This window comes from Patiria miniata, unplaced genomic scaffold (genome assembly GCF_015706575.1).
Source record: "Patiria miniata isolate m_02_andy unplaced genomic scaffold, ASM1570657v1 HiC_scaffold_20, whole genome shotgun sequence".
NCBI lineage: Eukaryota > Metazoa > Echinodermata > Asteroidea > Valvatida > Asterinidae > Patiria > Patiria miniata.
The window spans coordinates 3,986,039-4,010,048 of record NW_024037059.1 but is presented as its reverse complement, the minus strand read 5'-3'; the positions used below and the strand labels follow the sequence as shown (position 1 = coordinate 4,010,048).

At 40.9% G+C, this 24,010-nt stretch overlaps 2 protein-coding genes and 1 long non-coding RNA gene across 3 annotated transcripts; 1 reads left to right on the top strand and 2 right to left on the bottom strand.

Moving 5' to 3' along the window:
- Window positions 1-1,331: 1,331 nt before the first annotated feature.
- On the bottom strand, window positions 1,332-9,437 carry LOC119727196. Its single transcript, XR_005270922.1, has 3 exons — window positions 9,291-9,437; window positions 7,422-7,564; window positions 1,332-7,047 (listed from the first exon to the last, which is right to left on the bottom strand). It is a non-coding gene; the product is annotated as an uncharacterized LOC119727196 (long non-coding RNA).
- Window positions 9,438-11,025: 1,588 nt separating this feature from the next.
- On the top strand, window positions 11,026-16,889 carry LOC119728546 (coiled-coil domain-containing protein 134-like). Its single transcript, XM_038200828.1, has 6 exons — window positions 11,026-11,392; window positions 12,136-12,257; window positions 12,683-12,767; window positions 13,279-13,457; window positions 14,240-14,305; window positions 14,862-16,889. Exons 1-6 carry the CDS (start codon window positions 11,143-11,145, stop codon window positions 14,946-14,948), a joined length of 789 nt encoding a protein of 262 aa, XP_038056756.1. The 5' UTR covers window positions 11,026-11,142; the 3' UTR covers window positions 14,949-16,889.
- A 673-nt stretch (window positions 16,890-17,562) lies between these two features.
- On the bottom strand, window positions 17,563-23,697 carry LOC119728412 (acylglycerol kinase, mitochondrial-like). The gene is made up of 6 exons (XM_038200643.1): window positions 23,617-23,697; window positions 23,134-23,287; window positions 22,268-22,389; window positions 21,202-21,269; window positions 20,314-20,413; window positions 17,563-19,663 (listed from the first exon to the last, which is right to left on the bottom strand). The coding sequence occupies exons 2-6, from the start codon at window positions 23,168-23,170 to the stop codon at window positions 19,523-19,525; spliced, it is 468 nt and encodes a 155-aa protein (XP_038056571.1). The 5' UTR covers window positions 23,171-23,287; window positions 23,617-23,697; the 3' UTR covers window positions 17,563-19,522.
- Window positions 23,698-24,010: the final 313 nt, after the last annotated feature.

Here is a 24,010-nt window from a genome sequence, read left to right as displayed (position 1 = left end):
GAAAATTTCTCTAAACCGTTTGAGATTTGTCACAGCACTCAGTTTTCAGAAAAATTTCAGCTTCAAAGATTTGGCTATATTTTTAATTGCAACTTGTCTGTGGTGGATGGTCACATATGCATGGAGCGTGACAGTCTTCAATCCAGGGCAATACCAAGCCAAATAAATTGACAAATCGACCTTAACATTTGCATTGAGTTCCTTTTAAATCCCTATCTTTAGTCTTAAAAATGCATCTTCAGAACCTGAAGTTTAGGGGGTTTTTAGTTCAGATTTTTGCAATGATGAAAAAAATGCACATTTTCGCATTTGTGCAAGTACTCGTCGCCTCTGTTTTAAAATTTCAGCACAAGAATTGTTCTTCTTTTCCTTTGGAGGCACTGGAAGTTTTAGAACGTTAAACTGAAGGAGAATTGTTGGCTGATTTCGTAGCTGCATGTGAGTGTCATTAAGAAAGTCAAATTCAGTTAGCCTGTTTGGCCAATAGCCACAGCTTGCCAAAAAATGAATGCCAAGTTGTTTCCACTGTATCGAGTGAAGAAATAAATGCCAGAGAGTGGTTGTATCTGAGCATCATAGGGAGTTTTTGCTCCCTGTTTTCAATCATTACGTGTGACTCACGATACAGGAAGGATTGTAGGCAGGATTTTGGAGCACTGTCCATGTACAATGTTTGTACCTCCTAGTGCCTGCTTTATTGGTTTTTCTCACAAATGTTGACCGAGTGGGCTGTGTCTCTGTCAGCCTCGGGAACCAAGCCAAGGAGAGATTGCAAGATCCAAGTTATGCACACTGTACATCTTTCTGTCTTGTTCTCTTTTTGCAAATGTACAACGTGAGAACTTCTTTAGCGAAGCTTTTCGCACAGGAGTGCTTTACATGTGTGAGCACATGTTTTTGATAAAGTTTATGAGTTTGAGGCCGTGAAAAGCCAGAACAATGGCTTCAACACGAGGGGCTATTTTAACGAGCAACATGCATTATTTTTAACCAGCAACTGATTTCAATTATCAATGCAGTTATCCAGGTTTTCCTTCAGACTGAGTGTTCTTTCACTCAATCTTTGGTCGTTGTCTGGGAACTAAGGCTTGGTATTGCCAGTGGTGTAGCCAGGGATTTCAAAAGTCAGTGGTAAAAAGGGCTAAGGAAGGGGCATTCGGCATAAATGACAAAATACGCGAACAAACATTTCACAGAAGCTAAGATCTTGTGCTGTTTCAACACTTTCTCTGCCCTCTGATTTTACAATGAGTCGATTTTCATTTATGCAAATCAGGTACGACATACTTTCTCTTGGTCATTGTCTTCGACATGACAAAGTACGGAGATAGTCAAGATATTTGCAATCAATGAATGATGCAAAAATCACTCTTTTTGAGTGACGATTTTCTGCTGAAAACTGGCAAATCAGCATTTACGTGTAACTACGATCAGAACATCATGCTCTGCATTTGCTGCTTTTTCTTTTTTGAAAGCCTTGTTTTCCGTCAACATAACTGTTAATAGCCATGCGGTCAAATGGCTTTGTGGGAGAAAAGCTCAGAGTGATATTCAAAAAGACGTTGGACTGATCACATCTTTTTAATTGAAAGAGAGAAAACTGTCTCAATATCTGTTTTTTGCCTGATTTTTCAGGTAATACAGTCATAATTGGCTGTCTGCATTCTTTACAAATAAAAATAAGGATTTGTCGTACTGCAGGCTCCCCCTTGGAGGTCTGCTTGCTGGGGGTCCCCCTTCCCTAGCCCCGCCCCTCCCCCTGGCTACACCACGGATTGAAGACTGTCTGCGTATTACCGCCGTCATTTATACAGCCCTAAGCCCTACTCCTAAGCCATGAGATATACACCTTGGGTTTATCAAGCAACACATGAGGATGTATCAACAATTGTGCATGAATTAATTCTACAAACTTCAATTAAACTTACCATGGAACGAGTTCTCGGGACTGGCCCCCCGTGCCTGATGCCACAGTTTCTGGGTAGGACACTGACAGGCAGACTGCGACCCAATCTCCCCCAGGCCATTACCAAGGATTTTGGGGCCACACTTTTTTTAAATTCTCCCAACAAATTTCAAAACCTTTCTCTTTCAGAGACCAATTTGAGACCATGAGGATTTTTCGAGCAGACAGTGTGCATTGAATACTGCTTTCTTTTTAGCCTGTTTGTCAAAAGTTGTGTGACAAATCGAATGTTTCTTTTCCTGTCTAAAACAGTTGTCTAAAAACGTTTTGGAAAGTTTGTCTCTTCTTACAGATTTCTCTAAAACAAAACAAGAATCTGATAGTTTTTATGCTACAGATGAGCATGAGTGAAAGACATCAATGCTAATTTCCATGTAAGTGGTTGCATCGCCCTGTGCAAATAGAGGTCTCTGGTTTTTTAACACAAAGAGCAATTTCTCTTTGAAGATTCAAAGTTCGGGAGCAATTTTCAAACAAGTGTGTGGCCCCTCATTTGTCCAAGTTGAATGGCCTGGGCACATTGTCCACCGAGTCGGTGAGTAGCATGGTTCTCCCTCTCTGCACGCCAGGACTTCCTCTCCCTAGGATGGGTTAGAGTTTGGTCTTTTGCCTTCTTCTAGTGCAAAAATGGCTGCTTTTTGGTGTTTTTTGGCTGGAAATTCTCAAACTGTTAAAAGATAAGTTGGCACTGTGCTTTCTCAGATAGAGAAGTTGCACTTTTCGAAATTAATTTCAGCAAGACAAAAATTGATTTCTTCCAACAGCAAAATTCTGATGGAGTATTGATTATGATCACCAGTTTAGAACTTTTCTTTAGACCCTTCATTTTTTTGAATGGTCAAGTTTAAATTGGGGGATTCCCCAATTATTTTGTTTGAATTCACAAATGTGACGACAGTCAGAATTGAGTATTTCTTGCAGTCAAGTGGAAATGCAATTTGACGGGAATGAATCCAGAAATAATTGTTTTATTTGAGTGACTTTTTCTTTTTAAATAGGAAAATTCGCGTAATTTTCCAAACTTTGAAGAAGTTACTGACAGTAATTTGCAAGTGAGCAGTACTCGGCTGCTTTCAATAATTGTTCTTTGTTTTACTTCATTTTGTACTTTTTTTTTCGTTTGAGATTTGAAAATACAATGTATCACAGTTGTGCTTAACATGGATAGGGGAATATACATGTAGTGACTACATGTATCTTGTGACTTTTTCATTCATTCTAATGTGGTTCACACTCTGGTGAAACATTCAGACTCGTTAGAGTGAAAGGCACTGAACGAGCCAATTTGAATGTCTTTTGAGCAACAAGCAGAGATGATGTACTAGTACACATGTACACTGTACCAACAAATGTTATCCGCATGAAATAGTGCTAGAGATAATTGACTAGAAATCCTACAATGAAAAACATCAGAGATAACTCACAAAAAGTAACCACTGATAAACGCTTCATTTTCATGGATCAAACACCACAATGGCAGAGGAACTCTTGAAATTTCAAGTGAAGACGTTTTAGAGTAGATGCCAGGGATCTCTACATTAGCAATCTCAGGAATGATGGTCAGATACACAACATCCACAGTAACACTCGGTAAGAAACAGCCAGAATGACATCTCCTTTGCGGAAAGAGTAAACCAATTGTCAGAGTTCAGAGGATCCTTACCATGTTGAAGCCAACTTGGAGCATCCAAGACGATTGGGAAGTTCGTACATGTACCCTTCAACAACAGATCACAAGCCGATGCAGATGATGGGCAACTCGCCGGACCTGCTGGCGCCCGTGGGCGGGGGCGCAGGGACACGCACCAGGGGGAACCCTGGGCGTGTGGGGTTTACACCCCGGTATCATTACATTTTTCCTGTTGGTTTAAAAACATTAAATTTGTTCCATTAGTCACTTGGCATGAAATATAATATTAAAATGCTGACATGAAATATAGTTTTAAAATGCTGGCTCAGTTCTAACAGCTTCTTGATTAAGAACAACTTTTGGAATAGAATATCAGTTGGATGGAGAAATTTTTCAACAGTGTTTTGGTTTCAAAAAAGGTATGAAAGTTTTGAAAGACACAGATAAGCGATCACAATGAAGCTTTTAGCGCAAATTTTGGAAAAGGATATCTCTGAAATTGAGAAATGTTCAACTCTGTTTTGGTTTCAAAAGGTATGACAGGTTTGAAAGATACATAGATAAAGTGCTTTACACACTGATAAGCAATGACAACGAAGCTTTTTTGCGCAACCTTTGGCAGCATTTGTACATTTAGATTTGAGGTTCTATAATAGAACCGGTAAATTCAGAAACCTTCAAAAAGTGTGTCTTGTCCATCTTCTGGAGAATACTGGATACCTTTGGATGCAAGAAGGATTGGTGGTTATTCTGGCTTTTCGATTTTGAGTATTTCAAGGGTTTGGTGTCTAAATTCTTTTAGAACTGAGCCAACAGAAAATACAAAATGCAAATGTACAATCAGCACTGGCACATAACCATAAGGACATCCGTAACTGTTTAAAGTTTTGTTTCAAAGTGAAGAAGTGCTACGTCTATCTTTTCACAGAAACCCCATAACAAATAAGGCTTAAGTATACATGTGTATTTTAAGTGCATCATAACAACTGCAACTGAATGTCGGTCATTATTTTAAATCAAATTCCAGGAGTTTTGTGAACATAAACTGCCATACAGCTTTTACTCATGGGAATCATGCTTCGGTGTTTTCAGAAAGGTTTGTTGATTCTTAAATCAAGAAATGTTGATAGATTGTGGAAAATTCAGGTTCTTGGTAAAAGCTGAGAATGATTGTTCAGAATTAAAAAGAGATTTTTACATTTTTGAAATTTGCACTACATATAGATTGTAATGTGCCAGTGCTAATCATACTTGATATAAAAAGGTTGGAGGCAGGATTGGTGAACCTAGTCAAAGATTTTGTTTTTGGCAAACCTTTCCAATATTGGTACATCTACACTTTTGTGCGCGAGCGGTTAAAGGATGGATATTAGAGAAAAAGTTTCTGCGCTGCGACACACATCGATACATTTTGGCTCTTTTAGCAAGACAATTGAGTTTTCTCAGGTTTTGGGAAACATCAGTGTATTTATGGAGTAATTTAAGATAAGTACGTTCTATGTTTAAATATGGAGAAAAAGATTGTTTCTGAAAGTTTCTCCATGTACATGTAGACCTCTGGTTCATGTCTATGTTCGGGAGGTATGTAAGAATGAGATATTCCCGGCTAGATTTTTTTTATATTCTATGAGACCTAAAGATTTTCTGAAATTGATTTTGATACTTGATTTTTGTCGTTACCAATCCTGCATCCAGTAATGGAACAAACAATGTTTTTCCAAAGCAATGTTCATTTTATACAATTAAGACAAGTTTAAACTCAACCAGCCCTCACAAAAGTCCGCTTTGGGTTTTTTTTTTGAGTTTGAAAATTTGAAAGTCTCCCATTATAGGACATTCAACATTTTTGACCACTAAAACTAGGATCTTTTTTTTTTTAACTCAATACTGCACGTGCTCATTTTCTAAAGACATATTTTCCTGAGGGAAAACATGTGTAATATCTTTTGTTTTTTCCAATCATTTTATAACAGATTTGTTTTGAACAGAAAAGATATGTATCTCAAAATCAGACATTTCAATATTTTTGAGAGTTTGAGTGAGGGCTGATTAAGTAATATTTGTGGGGCAATGATAACCCCATCTCAAACTAAAATATTAAATGAATAACAGGCCTGCCAATGCTGCAGTCTTATGGCTTTTGCAAATATTTTAGCACACATCTCAGTCGTTGATGTGAATATTTCTTAACAAGCACCAAATATCACACATTTCTGAATTTCAGAGGCGCACTTGAACATTAATGATTAACAAGAATGATGAACGAAACTTTGTTTACAGTACATGCGCATGTGCTTCATCACTTAGATGAACTGCGCTTTTAGAAATTTCAAGGAAAATGTCTAAAATATTTTACTGGCTGCAACCGAGTGAGACACCAGTCCTTTTTTGGGTGGACGCGTTGGCATTTGGCAGGCCTGCATTTTTGTCATGAACAAATTTAAATAGTTTCTGTTGGGAAATATCCCCATGGTGTAAAGAGTCTTTCTGGATCAGTTCAACATTTGCTCTGTGGTCGATGAGTTCAGAACGCGTAAAATTCTTTCAAGTTCTTAGACCACACTGGATTGAGTTCATTACGCTCAATATCCCAATTGTCTCAAAAGTCGTTCTGGATCAGTTCAACATTGTCTCAGTGGTTGATGAGTTAAAGAGGCTTAGAGTCTTTCAAGTCCTTGGATCACACTGGGTTCAGTTCATTAGGCTTGACAAAGTGGCCTCGATTGGCCTTGGTGAAATCAGGTGCACAAATTAGTGTCTCTCATAAGAGGTGTTGAAAATCTCTCTCATATCATAGATATATATGCTGAAATCATTCAGCGGATTAGTCTGTTGAATGTCACTCATGCGGCGTGGTTTTGTAGGGATGTCCAGTAACCTCTATCAGGTGCGATCATGGATTGGTGGATGGCTCAATACTCCACAGATGCAATCAGTGGACTAGTCTGTTGAATGTCACTCATGCGGCGTGGTTTTGTAGGAATGTCTGGTAGCCTCTATCAGGTGCGATCATGGATTGGTGGATGGCTCAATACTCCGCAGATGCAATCAGTGGACTACATGTAGTCTGTTGAATGTCACTCATGTAGCTTGGTTTGCAGGGATGTCCAGTAGCCACATACAGGTGTGACTTCTATCAGGTGCGATCATGGATTAGTGGATGACTCAATACTCCACAGATGCAATCAGTGGACTAGTCTGTTGAATGTCAACCATGCAGCTTGGTTTGCAGGGATGCCCAGTAGCTTGTAACAGGTGTGACCTCTGTCAGGCGCCATGATGAATTGGTGGATGGCAGATGCAATCAGTGGATCAATCAGTTGAGTGTCACCTGGCTTACTGTGATGTCTGGTCGGCTCATACTGGTGGGGCTGTGAGGGGATATCATGGATTGGTAGATGCAGCGGAGGTTGAAGGCTGTTTAGGACTCTCTTGTGACTTCTTACTGTCTCTGGATAATCAATGAAGGAGAAATACAAATCACATTACAAAATTGCTGATTTCACGAAACTTGTATGCAATAAGGGCTGTGCATCGGAACTAGGTGCCCGAGTACCCGACCGTTGATGCCAGGAACCGGTTCTAGATTATGTGATCGGGTACCCTTATTACCAACTTTACAACTTTAAACAATTTCTGAATGTCACTTGTGGGAATGTCAAAAATGAAAACCAGGACACATGGGAAAACTAAAAATAAATTTCATGTTTATGATGCTTGCAAAAGTTGCAGTTTACACCGTAAAGCCACAAGTTCACTGCACACACTTGTATCTTGCCGTATCGACACACATTATATTGTAAAAGATTTTCATTCTATCATTACCTGTATGACGTTGCCAGTTGCTTTACCATCCAGAGGTGGTCCAACTTGAAGCGAACTTGCAATAAAGGAGTTGAAGAAGTGCAATCTTTGCAGTCAATAGTGCAAAGAGCAATCCCAGAAGCACACGGAATGTAGAGCTGTGTCTGCATGAAAAAAGAAAACAGTTCAATGTTTGTTACAAGTATTTATAGATTTGTAAGGCCAAGTAAAAAAAAAAGAAGATTAGCGTCCTGCCTTTATGAAAAAATGGGAGAAGGACCTTTTTTTTTCTCCTCCATAAGGACCGCCCGACTGGGCTATTTTTCAAGATGGCTGCCAACTTTTTTTAAATGGCCGCCAATTGGACTCAGGAAATGACATTCATGTAGGCCTACCAGCTTTATACGAGCTAGATGCAACAGACAAAGAGGCCAAAATGATGTCGCTGTTTATGTTAGTATTCGTTTTGAAAAATGGGTCGGGCGGCCATTTTGGCACAAAAAAGAAAAAAAGAAAAACGGGCCTCATAGCTGGAGTTACCCAGCCCTGAATTTTATCATTGGGTTGTCATGTAGGGCTGGAGCTAATTTTTCACGTAACCGAGCAGCGTAGGCAGGTCCCAAAAAAAATTGCGAAAAATCGGGTGTTACGCGGAAGCGTAACACCTGATGACTGTTTCATGCACTAATATGAGGTTTACCACTCGCATCACAGCTTTGGTACTGGAACCGCAACGATAGTGCATGAAACAGTCATCGGGTGTTACGCTTCCGCGTGACGTCATGCGCCAACAGCCAGCGCAGCCGGCAAAAACGAGTAGTTGACAGCGCTCTGTGCCTGGTTATGGGTAATCGACCGCCATTCATTGTACACAATTTTTGTGTGCACAAACCAATTGCGGTCCTGGCCATGCCTGCAAGGTTGTCAGGTTAGCGGTTATTACGTGAAAAATTAGCTCCAGCCCTACATGACAACCTAGCTCTACTGAGTGGAGCGTTGAATTACGGGTACCCCTCCATACGACTGTTTTGTGTAATAATATGTGCTCCTTGGGTGTGTTCAAAGCCCATACTGTCGTACGTATACGGCGTGGCGCGGATCGGAGCACGTATTATTACACAAAACAGTCGTTGATAAAGCGCGACTTGTTTTTCTTCGCGATCGAGCAACGACGGTGACGTCACGTCAGACGCCCTCATTGACAAGCTAATTCAAGAACTGAGCCTCCATGCAAACACATTGAACTGTAAGTTTTCAGACTATTTTGCTGTTTTTTTCCAAAATGTTCGCTGTTTGGGAACAATATAAGGGGTCTCATGGAATGTCAAGAATGTATAGATCAATCCAGGATAACTGTCTCTCTCATTTGTAATCTCTTTACCGTTTTTTGGGGGTCTTTTTGTCCTCGCGTGGGTTTGTGACTATGCTACTGTGACGGTGCTACCAAAGTATGGTGAATCGGTGGAGCGTTGGTATGGAGGGGTACCCGTAATTCAACGCTCCACTCAGTAGAGCTAATGACAACCCAATGATAAAATTCAGGGCTGGGTAACTCCAGCTACGGGCCTCATTCCTTTTTTTTCCAAAAAGGCAGGACGATAAACATGTTTGTTTTTATTTTATTTGGCCTAACATGTCTATAATAAAGCAAAGTCACCTTTCATTCTCTTATTCCACAAGCTTATGAGTGGCTTTTCGTCCTTAAAAGCTCTAGTTGCTACTTTTCTGCTGCTGCTACTGCTACGCCCTCTACGTTCGTGCACGGAGCGATACGTGACTCGTCCGGAAACTGGGCATCTAAGTTCTAACGTTAGAATTTATTCAACGAATTCCAATTACGAAATACATTAGGACATCAATTACTTAAGAAGTTTGGTTGTATATGCTTACCTCAACTTTTCATCAGTATCATTGTCACTTTCATTTATACATATTGCAATTTAGCGATTGAAAACGGTGTCTAACTTCAAAAATTGAAATTACCGCTCCTCCATTTTGAGAAACTGTACACGAGTGCGCTTGCGCAAAATAAAATTGGTATCCATCCGAATTGATCGTGGAAACTTGTTGTGATTGTTGATTACCAGCTAAACAGTGTGGTGCTGCTTGTTAAAATGTCCCCCTGAAAAAGTGTCGTTTTAGGGAGGGCGCATATCTGGGGGTTTCAAAGTTGAGGAGGGGGCGGGGTGGAGCCTGATATAATCTCTCTTTCTGTTTTAGAAACTCCCGAAAGTGGAGACATATACATTTTCAGTACTAAATGCGTGGTTGATTTTTCAGAAACTTCTACAAAATGATGTAAAATTTATTACAACGCCGCCTGACTTTTTATGGATGCCAATGATGCAGATCTGCAAGGTTATTTGCAACTTTAAAACTGAATGGCGCATATGCCCACGAATCGTTTCCACGTTGATCCCTCTAATTTCTAAAAAATGTGAATTTGAAAGGAAATGTATTTGTTCAGCGGCGGATCCTGGAATTTTCGTGGGGGGCCGGGGGGGGGGGGGCGGGGCTCGTACCATACTTTCAATGGGGGCGCTGTTCAAATCCCACGATTAGGCATGAGATTTTTCAGAATTTTGTTTGAATTCAGACTTTTTGAGTCTGAGAGAAAGAGGCATTATCAGTATAGAGAGAAATGAATCTTTCAGACCATTCATCCAAATTTCAGACTTTTCTTTTTATATTGACAGTAAAAAATACCCCCTATAACCAAGCTGGCTAGTCTGTTCGTATTTTGTGCACAGTCGGACATTACCAGTAGAATATTTTTGGGTGTCCGAGCGGGGGGGGGGGGGGGGGGGGGTCGCATTATTTTTAAAGAATTTCTATGGAAAATACCAGAGCTGGGGGGGGGGGGTACCCCTTTGGATCCGCGCCTGTGCAATGTGCGGTGTTGTCCGAAGACTGAGATTTGGAGAAAGATTAATAAATAGGCCCAAGCATCCCTTGAAGGCCTTTTGAATTCAAGGAGCGGAGGGAACTTGATGAGAAAATAAAGGGTAATCAATTAGGTTCAAGTTTAATTCCGGGCTTCTGGTTGAGGAAATATCGAGGGGAGGGACCACCGAACGTGTCGCCCGCAACTGATGAGGGACTGAGTTTGCAAAAATCACCGTCGAGATGATTTTAACGCAGAATGATACAACTGAAGATTTTCCGGCGAACTTATAATAGCTTTGTGCACGACACACTCATGTAGGGGCTAAAAAAGAAGTCTTTTCTGCTCACTGAGTTTTCCCACTGAGTTTTCCTCTCTGCGAAATTCCATGACATAAATGTAATCTTAAAAGGAGCCGACCTATTTTTACGGTAGTAAATATGACATGCAATAACATAATTCGTGCGCTGTTTGTTGTCTGGTTTCAAGCTGTTCTTTTTGGTCGTCCAAACTCATTCGTCATCATGGTCATTTTTTTGTTCTATTTAAATTAGTTTGTCTTTCTTTAATAATCAAATTAGTCACTAAGAGTCACAATTTCTGTGAAAATGGCTGTTAAGATTACAAAAAGTAATTGAGATACAATGATACAATACTTTAAGAAATTATTTTAAGGGAGTATTACTAGGCGGCTGATGTAAAGCCTAGAAGTATGAACAGCTGTTGGCCATTGTTGCCATACATTTTTATACGTGCATTACGTGATTTATTTTATTAGGCCTACCTGCTGTAACTTTACTAGGCTTCGAAAATGAGACCATCGGGCTAATCTCTGAACGATTTTTGTGAACTTCAGCAATGGATATCTCTTTGATTTTAGTTCCGTTCATTGCTGTCATCCTTCTTTCGTCACAAGTTGTGGTTTACGGTGAGAAAAGTGCCGCGAAACGGACAACGGGAAATGGAAAAATGACCGAGGATGGTGTTGACGATAGCGGGCGTTCAAGCGACAGGGATGCGGGGCAGAGTGCGGGAGGCACGGCAGGCGCTGACGAGAGAGATGGAGGGGATGACGGAGGCAAAGACAGCAGCAGAGAATTAGAAATGTGTATCCTTTTCATCTTAAAGTTGATTAATGAATTGTAGTCGGAGGAGTGATGTTGTAATTGCTTTTAATTTTATTGTTGAGAGAGTGGGAGGGATTTCTTGGATCTGGGAGGAGTGCTCTGGCGAACCCAACCCCCCTTTGCTAAGGGGTGGAGGGGGGGGGGGGGGAGAGGGGGGGGGGAGGAGGGGGGAGGGGTTTGTGTGGCAAGAACACAGTGTTATGCTGGTGGGGGGGGGGGTTGACTAAGGGAGTGTTGTACCATACTTCTTTTACTCAAGGGGTACCCCTTTTTGCTTGCTTCATGAATTACTAATTCATAATTGTTGAGAAAAAAAGGGGATGAGTACACAACAACATCAATTACATTTTTTAAAGAATTAACACAATTTTAATACTTTTATTTTTAGGGGGGCCCATTGGGCCCCAAAAATTGTAGAAATTGATGGTTTTGTTTTTTTTTCCTCAATTTTCGAATTAAAAAAATTAGGGTATTGGGGACTGTCAGAATAGCGTAGGTAGGGAAATCCGGAAGCAGAACTATTTTTACACTGGGTTTTATACTGGGGGGGGGGGGGGGGGCAGATCCGGGGGGGGGGGGGAGGCAGATCCGGGGGGGGGGGGGGGGCATAGTGTAAAACGGACAGAGGTGGCCTGTGAAAAGTTTTAAACTTTAACAAAAAATGTTATTGCTGTTGGTGTGTTAACATAAAAGTGCACAAACTCCTTGACTGCTTCTTGAACAGTCCAGAAGTTATTCCTTCAGAAAAGAAGCCAGCAGCACAGTGCCATTCAAGACATCTTTGAGAAATACAACTACGAGCAACAGTTTAAGCTGATTGACTTGCTGTTGGACCGGATGCAAGAGGTGAGACAATGGGAGGGGGTGGAATAAGTTGAGGGGCAAAGGACACTAAAACAGTGGGAAGGGGGGGGGGGGGCCAAATGCCCCTCCCCCTCCTTCCACTGTTTATGCAATAGGGCACGGGAGGAGTAGAATGGGATATATAGACTTGTGTATCACCCAAACGTTGTTTAAAACCAAGTAATTATTTGTACAATGAGAGATACAAGGGCAAGAAGGCAACAAGTCAGATTTACATTGTAAGCAGATTTAAAAAAAATGTAATGCTAAATAAAAATTGATATAACGCTCTCCCTCATTTCAACAATCCTAAAGTGCTTTTGTTGTGATTCTTTTGGTTAATGTGGCTACATGAGTCATTCAAACGAAACAAAAGAGACTTGAAATTGTGATTCTTTTGTTAAATAATATATTTTTTTCCCCAAAAGATTTTAGCTGAATCAAGAAAAAAGCTGTCAGACTCTAGGTTTAAGCCAGGAATGCCATTTCCAGTAGATCAGGAAACAAAAGAAGGTAAGAAGTAGCAAAGATGAATATACAGGAGGGTGTGCGGGTTTTGGGGTAGGGTTCTTGTGTCTTTAGGCAAGCCACTTAACCTAACTTGCCCCTCTTGTTCGAGAGGTATAAATGCATGCAACAAAGAAGTTCACTGGTAATCCCTTGGTTTTGTTTATTAATATGTGTTTGTCTTTGAATTGAGTTATCATCTGGTAACAGTTGTGCACCCAAGGGGGGGGGGGGGGAGGTCTCAGGGGCTTGAGCCCCCCCCCACCCAAGAGGTTGTCCTTTTTTTTGGGGGGGGGGGGGGCAATTTTTTTTTATAGTCCCTCGATTTGACCTTGGTGATCTGTATGTGGCCTTTTTTCGAGTAGTATAATAGGGGCCTTCTACTGTATACGTATATATATTGCATATGCAATTTGTTCATCTTTAAACAAAAAAAAAAAAATGTAAGTTGCTGTGAATTGGTAACAAAGGTGACAAAATTCATTCAAGTCACAGACTATTGTTCCTCTCTTTGCAGGTCTTTCGCTGCTTCTAGAAAACCTGGCCTTTTTCGGTGACATCACTCTGCGACTGCCAGACATCACCCACAGCCTGTACAGCAAGAAGAAAGCACTGCGGGAAGTCGTCCGCTGGGCCGTCACGTACACAGAACAGACAGGGTTCTTTGACGACAATCACAGGAAACTGATGAACCTAGTGAGTTGACTGTAGTAGATCCTTCTGGATATGGCTATGAGCCCCGCCCACTTTTGGGTCGTGTCCCAATTACTTGGCTACGGCTTAAAAATTACACACGAGTCTATGAGAAGTGGCTGCAGCCGCTACCATAGACACAAGCGTAATTTCAAGCCGTGGGGAAGTAATTCGGACAAGGCCTGGGTTACACTGAGCCACTGGGGTCACCCGACCAAAAGTCGTGATCTAATTGGTCAGTACACACTGATTGATTGACAGGCACAAAGTATTTATTGAATTCAGCCTAGGAATCGCCTCACTGTATGCAAAGCATGTAGTCCTACGTGTCTTGTGAAATATTAAAAGGATAATTTCAGTTGCTTACTTTAAGTTAAGGGTCTTCAAGCACCAGTCAGATTTGAGACAAGTGTATACATCAACGGCGTAGCCAAGGGGGCCGCACTCCCCCACAAAAAAAATCGCCGCCCCCACTGGAAATTTGCTAGTCCGAACAGCTTTAATTGTGCCGCCCTGAAGAGCGCCATCTATTGTCCGATAGTGTCCGCTTTGAAGGGCGCCCCCATAGAAAGATGGTGCCCCCACCCATTTTAAAAAATTTTACAGAGGCTGGGTGACCAGTGAAAAACCTGTCTGCCTTTCAGCACGGAGGCTACAGAAAATGGGCACCCCCCCCCCCCACTGTACAAAACAGCCCCCACTCCCATTCATGAAAGAAAAAATGCAGCGTCTTTCTTTTTTTTAGTCATGGTGAAAATATAACCATATTTCTTTTGTCTTTGCAGATGTCACAGGAACTCCGACTGATCAAGAGAGATGCTGACTATGTTAATCCTTTCAAAAGAGAAGAGGTCAGTATGTGCCATTAAAAAACAAACTGGTTTCAACGTCAGGCAACTTGGGTAGATTCTCAGATGTTGTGTACCATACATTTACATTCCATCTAACTTGGATAACTAATTTGAGATTGTTTGTAGGTTGTAAACCTTCCCAACAATTTGTTTTCCCTCAGCAGTATTGTTAACAGGGCATATTTAGCTTAAGCAACGAGAATGTGCGATTTGTTTTACCATTAACTTACCCATGAATACAGCTTGTGGAGGAAAGGCACTTAACCCGTTCACGCCGGGATTATTTTGACAGTGACCGGACCCAGGCGCGGGATTGTTTTTCAGGAACCTCGATGCCAGACGGGTTCAGGCTGTCATCTGCGGGTAGCACACCCTGATATTTCTGGCCTCGCTCGTTGCATGTTTATCCGTCATCCATTCCGAATGTCGCAAAATATTTGCGGGTATACACGGCACCCGGCGCGAACTGGTTAAAACGCAACTGAGGCAAATGCAAATGTTTTAAGTGTGAGGAGGAGAAATTTTATTGTTTTGATCGTTTGTGAATTGTTTTCAGGTTGCTCCTGAACCACCACCGCCGAAAAAGAAGAAAGAAAAGAAGCCGAAAAAGAAGGGACCTAGAATATCCAGGAGCGAACTCTGAACCCTGCGAGAATTAATCGGGTCTTTCGTAAACTCAGATTTGAGAGCAAGTGTGTAAAAACATTTCCATTTTGAATAAAAAGGTGTGTGAATTCGAAACTCAAGTTGAAATTGAAACTCAAAAGGTATTAAGTCACTACTGTGAACACACTTTTTTTTTCCGACTCAAGATTTAGGATGTTCTGAAACCTGCAAATGAATAGATTTGATATTTTCTGACTTTCTTCATCATCGTTTGGACATGAAATAGTTTGTAAGAAAAGAAGTTACATAGCCAACAAAATGAAGCAGTAATGTTTGGTTTTCTCAAAAGGAAAGTCAATTCCAAACTGCCTTCAAGATTTTATGACTGCAACAAGGAAAATTTGATAGTGATAGATTGATAACATGCTCTGCTGACCTAGTAAAATATGGGTGTAGTGACCATCGATTCTATTTTTTGTTGGCTGACTTTTTTTAGAGTGTGCGATCTTAGCTTTCTTGTGGATATGGCAGGTATCCCCCAAAAATGCACCTGATATGATAATGTGTAATCTAAAAGTTTTTTCTTAGTACAGCGCAGGAATTTATAGAGGACGTACAACTCACGTTTTTTTTAGGAAACCAAGGAAAACATCTAATTGAGGCTAACTGCCAAAGACGTATGACATTTTATTAAGTTTTTTCTAGTTGCCGGTTAGTAACTTTTGAAATTTAACTGTTAAAGGACCAAAGAGCATGGATTGTTCAACTTTTGTATTGCAAGTGCTGCAAAAGAAAACCAAAGTCTTCCTGTGACTGAAATGTTTTCATTCTTCTGTTTAGATTATTACAATATTCACTTTTTAAAATAAAATCAAGCTTGAACACATCCATGTACAATGGGCTCCGTGCGCCAACAAAAGAGGGCGCGTTTTTACCATTTTTGAGCGCCCTTTGGACGGGACACACAGCGTGTGTGCATGTACTGTACCTGTTCGCGCACGAAGTACAGACAGGACTTTCTAAATGTGTCAAAGCTATTAGCCACAGCGTCTTCGTGTGAGCGTCAGGCGTGCGAATACCGGCGTTCGAATTTAACTTGCAATGGTCTCCCAGACTAATCCCCGCCCCCAATAACTTTGGATCATTCGAAATACGCAGTGGATGGATCGGGAACCAGTCTAGGTCTCCCCCAACTCTCCTTTTCTGGCCGTTGAAGGAGTACTTGTGCACGGAGCCCATAGCATAAGACAAGACAAAAAGACAACAAAAGTGCTTATTATTAAATTCTGTAAAAGAAGTTTATTGGTTATATTTGTGCTCTATATTGTTATGTAGCTGTTTAGAAAGTTATAGTTAGAAGTAGTTTTGCGTTCCAATGTTTCAAATGGTTTTTGTGATTGTAAAGTACATTGTACCTCTGTAGATATCAAACTCATAGTGTTCATGACTTGGACATCGAGTATGATGATCGTAAGTGCAGTCTTCAAAATTCCGGTGTCAACTCCGCGTAGAATTGTTTTGCTGAAATTTACTTTTTTCGCTGCAGCTGCAAGTTGTGAAGTACACAAAAAAGAATGCCATTAAAAGACTACCGTCTTTCTGAACTTGCTTATTGATACATTTTCATCTGAAAAAGGCATAGAGAATCTATTTTGACTTTTTTTCCTCTTTAACTCATAGATGCCATTCTTTTGTACACATTATGGCTTACAGAGTAATTGTTTATATATTGAAGAATTCTCTACAATACAAAGTTTTATACTCGAGCAGCTGAAGGTAATACATTTTCAAACGAGTTGAGAGGATTTAGCTTCGTTTTTTTAATACCTTAACAGTAACTAAACCACCCCAAATAAAAAAAATGTCTATGATATCAATATTTTCTTTCTTCTGTTCTTTACAGCCCTCCGAAGTACAGTAAGAATTTTTATGTGAATTTTGTTTCTTAAATAAATAAAAGTTCTTTGTACCACACAAAGTATTGTTTTCTGGGCTGAATTTTTCCTTGAATAAGCTTTAAACATCCTTTCACATCCAAATTCCAAGAAGTGACCACAATTTTGCGCATTTGCTCTTGAAACTCTTTTAAAAAAGCAGTGTTTCTTTCAAAAGCTTTCAAAAACAGGGGGGATGTAGTTTTCAGGAAACGGGGTTGGTATAGGGGGGGGGGGTTTGAGTCTAAGGCATGCTGAAGGCACGCCATGCTGGGGGGGGGGGGGGGGGGGGTCCGGGGAATGCCCCCTGGAAAACTTTGAAATCTACAATGTTTTCTCCTGCAATCTAAAGCAATTAGAGAATAAATTTAGGAACTTTAGCACGCCATTTATTTGGCCCCATTTTACTAGTATCATAACATTAGTCAGTGGCTAATCATAGGGGAGGGGGGGGGGGGAGGGGGAGGGAGGGGGGGGGGGGCTGCAACCCCCTCCCAACGCCCCTCTAGATCTGCTGCTACTAAATGTGCAGTGAAACGTGCAGCGTTTCTACGAAAGTCTTATGCCGTTCACATTTCTGAAGTTTTCAGATCAGGATCAGAATCTGTGGCAGTAAGTGAAAAATTGTTTTTAAAATATTTGTGATGGTAAGTCCACTGGTGTTTACACAGGCATGTCAAAAAAAAACCTGAAATAAGAATATTATAGTCATGAGAATTTGTTCTTCTGTTTTGCTTTGCTGGCGGTTTTATTGTCAAAACCATCAAATCTTTACAATTTACTAGTTAAATGAGTCCCAAATTTTACACCATTTGTACAAATGTTTGATAACGTTAAGCAACATTCATTATACATGCAAGGTGTACATTTGGCAAGTGAGAACAGTTACACGTCTGACTTGCTGGCCCTAAACTGTACTTGGCTCCATGTTTTTCCGCAGTACAGAGTCCCGAGAGGAATATATAAAAAAGGATTCCAATAATTCTACACAAGACTCAACATGTTCAAGAATCCATGTGCATGTACTTTACATTAAGTAAAACATAAAGTTTTGGCAAATTGTACAGAAAACATGGAATGATGGGGCACCTGATTTCAGTCACTGTAATTTTCAAGCAAATCTAAGGGAAACTGTTTATGATAAACCAGTGTTACCGTTTTATAGTCATTTTCTATGTTCCCATGTTTACTGAAATATGAGGTTACAGCCTGTTCTAGACGCCTTGCTTCTGCTGCACCAAACTTAATTGAAATGAGTGCAGCAATAGGTCATCTACAGCACGGCAGTTGCTCACGCCAAACTTAATAGTTGAACCTTAACGCATCTGGAGTAATGGGCCAAGTTAAAGCATTTCAATGAACATTCAGCGCGCTCAAGATATTCGTGCCAATTTCACTCCCCGTGACGCGGACGCGGGAGATGGTATTGCATATTCCTAAAATGTTTGCCCCAACTTCAAATTGAATTGAGTTCGGCACGGCAATGGCACGGCGCTTAGAACAGTGATGTGCCACTGCCATTTGGAATGACGATAGCCCACCAGCCCTGTCAAGCCAAAGGATGGTGCCATGCCGAACTCAATTTGCCCAGCCAAATGGTTCTAAACGCCATGCTACCAGTGTGCCAAATTCAAAACTCAAATTAATTAAGTTCGGCCAGCAGTTGCACTTTGTCTAGAATGGGCCTTATACATGGTACATGTAGGAATCAAACATAAATATCAAGGCTATGCTGACTGAGTGCACTTAATGGGTAGAGATATGAGTGGTTGGACACACAACCTGATACAGGCATACAAGGAATGTACAAATATTTACAAATGAACTTCACTCAAGTTCTGAATGTTTGTATAAATACATGTGCTAAGACTGCATCAGAATCAGCTGTCTAGAGCTAGGTCTAGGTCCGCGCCCATAGAAAATACACAGGGACACGCGGACAATTGACGTAGCCGTAGCTCTGGAAGCCCTTTTCAGCCGGGACACAGCCTTTGATTCCCCTCCCATAACCAAAAGTTCAAGTACCAAGACCACGCAGTCTAATTTCTATGTGTACTTCTTCTTTACACTATAAATCCATCATACCCAGTAGACAAGAACATGACTTCACTAAAACACTGTCCTAAATAACATTATACCATTCACAGAAGATTCATGTGTTTTGTTTAGTTTCAGCGACACTTCCAAATGAATGACAAATTTCTTTGAAACTAGGCACTGTGATTTGATTTGAAAAAAAAAAAATGTCTATTTGGTGCTCCAATTGTAGGTTGTAGAAGATGTACAGTAGGTACCTGGATTCTGATTGGCTGATTTCCTCTTACTAACATTGACGAGCCTCAGTCTCACGTGGTGTTGTGGTGCATCTGTGAAAGTGATTCTGTCTCGCAATTTTTTGTGGAGGTAGCTGAACTGTGGTTGGCCGATAGTTGCAACTATTCATGGCCAGTCTGTTGTTAACCAATCAGAGTGTTCCTATAGTTTTTGCCCGTTGGTGAATAATTGCAGTTTCCTTGGAAGTACCTGAACTATGACTGGTTGACAGTTACATCCACGCATGGTCATGTACTTTGTGATCCACCAATCAGAATGTCCCTATCTTGCAAGTCAGTGAAGAACTGCAGTTTCCTTGGAACAAGCAGAACCTTGATTGGCTAAAAGTGGCATCCACGCATGTTCATGTCTTTTGTGTTCCACCAATCAGAGTGTCTCTATCTTGCCTGTCCGTGAAGAACTGCAATTTCCTTGGAAGTATCTGAACTGTGATTGGTTGAGCCTCTAGCCTCTCATTGTCAACGCTGTACCACGCCTCTTCACCCTAGAATAATGTTGGAAATAGATAAAAAAAAAAACCTGTTTGAACATGTTGACTACAAATCATTAAAAAATAATTATTATCAGAATATCTTTGTGAACACGAACATGGTGAACTTGAAGACAGAAAACATGCAGCCACCTTGAATGCCTATCTGCACAAATTGACATCTTCTCCAATGCAAATGAGACATGGAAAAACCCATTGTAAAATATTTCAAAAGCAGAAATTTGTATGTACGCATGTGTGCACTCATTTCATGTATTTTCGACTTTTAAATACAGGTCATTGTACAAATTTGGGGTCCACTTTTTTCCTGTTTCTGCTATGATCTGACATGTACAATTTTGTAAATTCTGGATGCACTCCTTAATGCCGTGTTCCCCAAGCAAGATTGTGTAGAGCAAACTAACAACCCAACAAATGAGAATAATTTGATCAAATTTTGAATGATACTTGAGTGGCAAATTACAAAGTTCAGCGGTAACAGGGACAGGAAAAATTGCACACTTTGGACCCTTAATTTAATGAATGACCCATATAGATTTTAAATAAAAGCATTTGGTTCCCCGGGGGAAATGGGGGAATTGATTAAACCCTGTGGACATTTCGTGTTAAATTACTGCTTTCAAGAAACTCAGCGAAAAACCGACCTCTTTCAGAGCTGGTGTGATCTTAATTTCCCCGACCTCAGCCGTCTGGGTTTTGTAGTCATCACTTGCAGCATCTTGACTTGGACTTGCCCTTCTCCATCTGAAAAAAAAAAAGATCCAACGGAAGAATGCATTCAAATAGTCTGGCCATTTTTGCAGGATAGTGTGAAGTGGTAAGACTACACAAATAACAGTGTGAAAAAGAAAGGGTTTACAACCTTTTTCACTGTTTTTTGGCATTGTAGAACAAATTTTGTTTTTTAATTTGATGTAAAGCAACATAAAATGGTTCCACGTACATGGTGCTTAAATTTACTGTTCAGAAATCAAAAAAGGCCTATGCCCAGCTCCAAACGATCTTTCAAGGCTTCGTCACTGTGTGAATGCTCACTACCTGCCCTCAATCTCAAACTTAGTCTATGGAATATCCCCTTGCATAGCAAGGGTCTGTTACATGCGAGCAGATTCGGCAATTAATCATGCAAAACAAGACTGTGTCTTGACCTCGAGATTCTGACCATTCAGTGGGGGCCTTCTACATGTACACTGGGTCTTCACTAACCCGCTGTTGTATTATTGACCAATCAACAGCTTAGTCTACATTTCTGATCGACATGCCGTCATGCTTCTAAAGTCGACTCCGATTGGAATTGTGTGTGCGGGATGGCATACAATTCACATGTTAGGGTACATCAGACATTCAACCGTGTCTCTACCTATGTGAATGTCTGATCCCAAGTTTTTGCTCAAGCTGAGCTTGAAGATAAAAACTACATGGACTGAGTGACTTAAAACTCAGAAACACGTGAGAGTCGACTACCCAGCAACACTCGGGGACAGGGACATGGGATCTGGAGTGAAGTACGCCATCCATTCATGGAAACCTACCCTTCTCTGACAAACCCCGTCCTGGATAGCTGGGCTGGCCCTGTCTGTACCCTCAGAGCTCTAGGAGACTGCAAACAGAAAAAAAAACAGGCTAAAAATTACATCCAAATTCAATGTTTGTGGTACTTTTTGATCAAATAATTCTCTAATTCACTAAATAGTACACTAATAGCAATATTTTTACTGAATGAAGAAAAAAAATTGAAATTGAATTTGCTCTCTTGAAGTATCTAAGTCTAAGTGTGAATTAATTTGTAACTTGCAAATACACGTATTCACAGGTTTGAATTTAAAACTGCTCCATTCATTTAATCCATTATATGTTTGTTCTTGTACAACCCAACACTACGTAATGGTTGTTTCAACCCTCATTCATAAATACCTCAGACAGTTTAGCCATTCCTATTGGTCGAGAGCCCGTCACGTGGCCGGTATTAAACGGATGATAAAGACATGGCTAGCTGGTCTTAAACACTTTTCCAGTGTCACAATAAAATGTGGACTCCTAAAAATCCAGTGCCTCTTATCGTTTCATAGGTTGAACGTTCACAATCCTCACGTAGGCATGCGCAACACTACCAGGGAGTTAGAATTTTATAGTTCTAAATTCAAAACGCAACGCGCCAGGTGCGTTCTGCGCGACATCGCATAGAACATGATACGCGCGCGTCAATCTCCATAAAAGGGTTGTTTTCATCTTACTCGCCAGCTGAACACTCCATTATTTTGCAGGAGGGATGATTCAAAAAGCATAAAGTGAATTTGTTGAACAAAATTGGGATGTTTTGAACGAATTATATGATTTTTTTAACCGAAAAGGTATTTATGAATGGGAATAAATATGTACTCCGTCGGTATTTATCACTCTGTTTAATACCACTTAGAGTCTGGGTGCTGATAATTACCCTCGCCTCCGGCTCGGGTAATTATCAGCACCCAGACTCTAAGCGGTATTAAACGAGTGATAAAAACCTCCGGAGCACACATTTATTCCCTTAACAAAATCTCGATACTGAAGTGCAACAACTTCAAAATGGTTCAATGATTAAACTGGTACCATACAAACCATTTTGACTTCATCCGTGTTGCCCGTAGCAACCACCAGCTCCGTGGTTACCAGGTCATCCTCTGTCCATTCGATCTCCTCCTCTGGTTCAGTTGTCTCATCATCAGCGTTGGCTCCTAATTCTGTAAGATAATCACACCGCTGACAGTCAGAGTTGCAATTGAGTCAATCGCAGGACACAAGCCAATTACATGCCAATCACAAGTCAATGAAAAGCCGACCACAAGCCAATTTAAGAAGAGTCAGGTTGGCGCAGTGGTTGCTGTCCTCGCCTTCCACCGCTGTGCCCCGGGTTCATGTCTTGCCCTGGTCCACATGTGGATTAGGTTTTTAGTCCCTACCTGATTCCGTGGGCTTTCTCCAGAATATTCTTCTGGGGTTTTCCTCCCACCTCTGAAACTGTAATTTCTTCTCATTGTCTTCTGTCTACTGATTCGACGAATTATCAATCACGCGCACATATGCGTCGTGTCAATGCTTGCGGGCGCTTCGCCCCCACAAAACCGAACTACTAATGGAAATTTCCAACGAAATACAATGTGCTGTACGGTATGGGTTGCATGCAGTGCCCGGCGGCCATATCAATAGAGCCAAAAAAACTGGCTTGTACGGGTTCATGTAGATTAACTTTCCAGTCATATCGAGAACAGTGGGAGATGGGCAGATCGTGGTACTGTATGCAACGAATGTATACTGTATGCGCTGAACGTAGTGGTGGCCATATTGGGAGGGTCAAAAAGTGACTTGCAGTGGCTTCACATCTCTAGTGCGCAGGCAATGGCTGCCTGCACTAAATAGTCATATGGGTATCAGTGGTAGAGAGGCAACTCTTTGTGCCCTCAATGGTTACTGCGTTTACCCATTACCTTTGCTCTCCTCCTTTGGGCTACTCCTCCAGATCATCAGTCGCTGTAGCCACGCCCACCAGTTGATCCCCACATGACTAGTCTCAGCCTCAGGCTCTGGCTCTTCAAATGGCGGCCTGTGCTTGATGTTGGCTTTCAACACTGGTGGCCAAACCTAAAAGGTAAAAAAAAATTGTTGGAAAAATACCAAGAAAACACCACTGAGATTTGGTAGGTTGGTACTACTTCGGACACCAAACTCCTAATCAAATCAAAGCAAGTTATTTTCAACTTGTAACCAGGGTTTCGTTCAACAAAAGTTTTGCTCTGAGCGTCCACAAATGTCTTTCATTATTTTTGTCTCCAATTTCCTTGACGCACATTCATGATTACAAAACAAATTATGCAAACTAGGTTCGTTGAAAATAAAAACTACTTCCGACACATTCTCCTGCTACTTAAAACCTGATTACGTTTTTGTTTGAGGTAATAACACATACTTACACTTTTTAAAGTTGCAAAAACATACGTCAGTTTCCACTTCAGGGGGCCAAAGTACCAATATCTGGATTTAAGAAAGGAAAATATAAGACATTCTCTTTAGTATATTCAGTGTAAAGGTTCCTGAATTTTGACCGAAAAGGAATTTATGAATGGGAACAAATAATGTGCTTGGCTGGTATTAAACACTATGTTTAAGACTGGTTGGAGTCTGGATGCTGATAATTACCCTCGCCATCCAGACTCCAACCGGTCTTAGACATTGTGTTTAAAACTGGCCAAGCACACATTTATTCCCTTTTTTTGCAATTAAGGACCTATCAATGTAGAGCCGACAAATTGACAGTTGACATGTTGGGCTGGCGGGTGATAAGTTTAATTGGCAATATGGGGACTA